Consider the following 2,639-nt stretch of genomic DNA (forward strand, 5'->3'; position numbering starts at 1 on the left):
ATCATTAATATAGAAGAGAGAGAAAAAGTTGAACCGTAATACATTCATCTCAAAGGAGGTGAGATGCCCTAACATTTTCTGAAAGAATTACTTTTGTCACGTTGAATATGTATGTTGTCACATCAAACTTTGGAACCCAAACGTATACACCTGTAAAACTCATACTAAACTAAAAAAAAAAAAAAAACATTTAACAAATAAATCAAGTAAGCATTTAAGCCTATATCATATTACTAATAATCATTTTTTAGAAATCTTCATTCAATAGAATATAACGAGTATCACAATGTATTAGAATATTCTTTTAATTTTAAAATATTAATATAAAGAATTTGTAATGATAATTAAAATTCACTTAGTTTACATTAATTAAAAAGTATGTTTAAATCAAATAATTATATGAAAAAGAGAAGTGAGTGATAAATTAAATATAAATTCATTAAAATAAAAAATTACAAGAATTATAAATTAGAAAAAACTTCTTTTAACAACATTTTTTTAATAATTTTTTAACAACGTATTATGATTGGTCCGTTTTTTAAATATAAATTCAAATAGACCAATAAAATAATGACACGTATCCCGTTATTAAAAAAATTTTCAAAAAATATTGTAAAAATATCATTCTCCTATAAATTATTCCCATGAATTGTATTGAAACTCTTTCAATCATTTTCAAGTCAACCAATAAAACAGCAAGGGTTATTTCATTAAAAAGGGATTGACAAGGAATAGAGAAACTCCCTTTTATTCTTAGGATGAGACACAACACAAAGCAAACAGAGGCTGAAATCAAGAGTTTGAAGTCCAAACAGAGGCTGATATCAAACGGCGTGATTTCCAACCCAATACCAATTTATTGTTCCCCATCTCCTCTACTCTATATCCATCGTTAAACAATCCTAATAACAGATTCGCTTGGCAGTGATTAGCGAAGCTTACTGGAACTCCCCTGAACCCCGCCGCACCCAACCACTCTTCCCACGATCCTCTGTCCTCACCTCCACTCCGGTACATAAGGCTCACAGAATTTGCTATTCTTGGGCCCAAAAACACGCGCTCCACCAAAGCCTGGGCCCATTTCTGCATGGGAAACCCAACCTCCAGCGAATCAAACACCGCCGAGTAGTGCTGCAGCGAATCCATAAACAGGCCCACAAAGCCCGCATCTCCACCTCGCGCCACCTCTTCCTCTACCACCATTACAACCCTCGGGTTCAATTCCTTCGCACCTTTCAGAAACGAAGCAACCGAACCTGAGGCTCGGAAGCTCAGGTGCGGCAAGTGCAGCATGCAGTTAAAGACCAAGGCCTCGCCGCGAATCAGTTTCAGTGACGAAGGTCGAAACGTTTCCTCAGGGTCCAACCGACATTGATGAAAAGAAAACGGTTGCCCCACGGATGCCGCGAACGCCGTTAGCCTCCGTCCAGTTTCCTGAATGGTGGCGATGGATCTCCGTCCAGAGGTGGAGCCTCTGGACAATGCGGTAATGCGGAGGTGTGGGCCAGGTGGGCCGGTGCTTCTTGACGAGAGGGACTGCATTAGGGATGCCCATTGGGCTCCTTCGGTCACGTCGAAGTCGACGATGTGGACCCGTTTTTCGTGAGCTACGGCCTCTAAGATGGCCTGGTTGGCGGTGAAATGAGCGAACTTGACGTAAGGAGACATGTCCTGGAGAAGGTGAAACGCGGTGAGCGTGTCCGTGGGATTGGGGGTGTCGGTGGTTATGCTGTGCGCACTCCCGGCGCCATCTAGCAGATTTTGCAGCGCGCTGCTAAAGTGCGCCGCGAGTCTTTCGATGTTGGTGCCGTGGGTGGTGGACACCAACTCGTTGAGCCGAACCAATATCACTCGAGCCAGGTGGTGGCTCTCGGTGCCGGGGGTGAGGGCCTCCGCCGCCGCCATGAGGAGGTGCACCAGGCGGAGGCCCTTCTCGTCGTGGCTACTTAAGTCGGGGTCTTGGGCTGTGGTTTGATCAGGGGTCAAAACGACGTCGTGCTCATGGGCGATGGAGTCAATGAGGATTTGAAAATTGTCTTCACCGGCGGCGAGGGATCCCCAGTCGATGAGAGGGGACCAAAGGTTGGTCCAGTCTTCCTCGGAGGAAGAACTGGTGGTGATGCTGCGTTTGGAGAAGTCGAGGAAATCAGGGTCGTCCATGATTGCGTCTATGGGTGAAGAAGAGCTTAGTAAGCTCGCCATGAGAGAGAGAGAGAGAGAGAGGAAGTAATTGTACTAAACAGTAAGTAGAAAGGTGTGTCGTACACACTTTGGTTACTGGGAGATTTATAATTATAATTAAGTTGGCTGAGAAAGCATAGGAGCAAACACAATTATTTTTTAGGAAAATGTTACTTTGACAACACATGTTTGACAATAATTTGCCAACGACACGTGTTGGTGTCTCATTTGTTGTTTTTAATGAATTTTTTTAAAAAGTTTAATTTTGTTATGGAGGACATATTTGGAAACAAAAATGCTGAAAATGGGTTGGTGCCTTTCACAAAGTGAAATTGTTTTCACTTCAAACCTTCGAAACTCTCTCACCAGTTTTTCGTTCTCCAAAACCTGTCGTTCCACCATCCAAGTGTTGCTTTGGTCTCGTGTGTGACGGTCCGCCATTGAAGAGTTGGAGGAAG

The 2,639-nt window shown here is 42.9% G+C and overlaps 1 protein-coding gene across 1 annotated transcript; it reads right to left on the bottom strand.

The window, feature by feature from the left end:
- Window positions 1-639: 639 nt before the first annotated feature.
- On the bottom strand, window positions 640-2,338 carry LOC106764308 (scarecrow-like protein 26). Its single transcript, XM_014648586.2, has one exon. It carries the CDS (start codon window positions 2,200-2,202, stop codon window positions 793-795), a length of 1,410 nt encoding a protein of 469 aa, XP_014504072.1. The 5' UTR covers window positions 2,203-2,338; the 3' UTR covers window positions 640-792.
- Window positions 2,339-2,639: the final 301 nt, after the last annotated feature.

The sequence above is a fragment of the Vigna radiata genome, chromosome 6 (genome assembly GCF_000741045.1).
Source record: "Vigna radiata var. radiata cultivar VC1973A chromosome 6, Vradiata_ver6, whole genome shotgun sequence".
Lineage (NCBI taxonomy): Eukaryota > Viridiplantae > Streptophyta > Magnoliopsida > Fabales > Fabaceae > Vigna > Vigna radiata.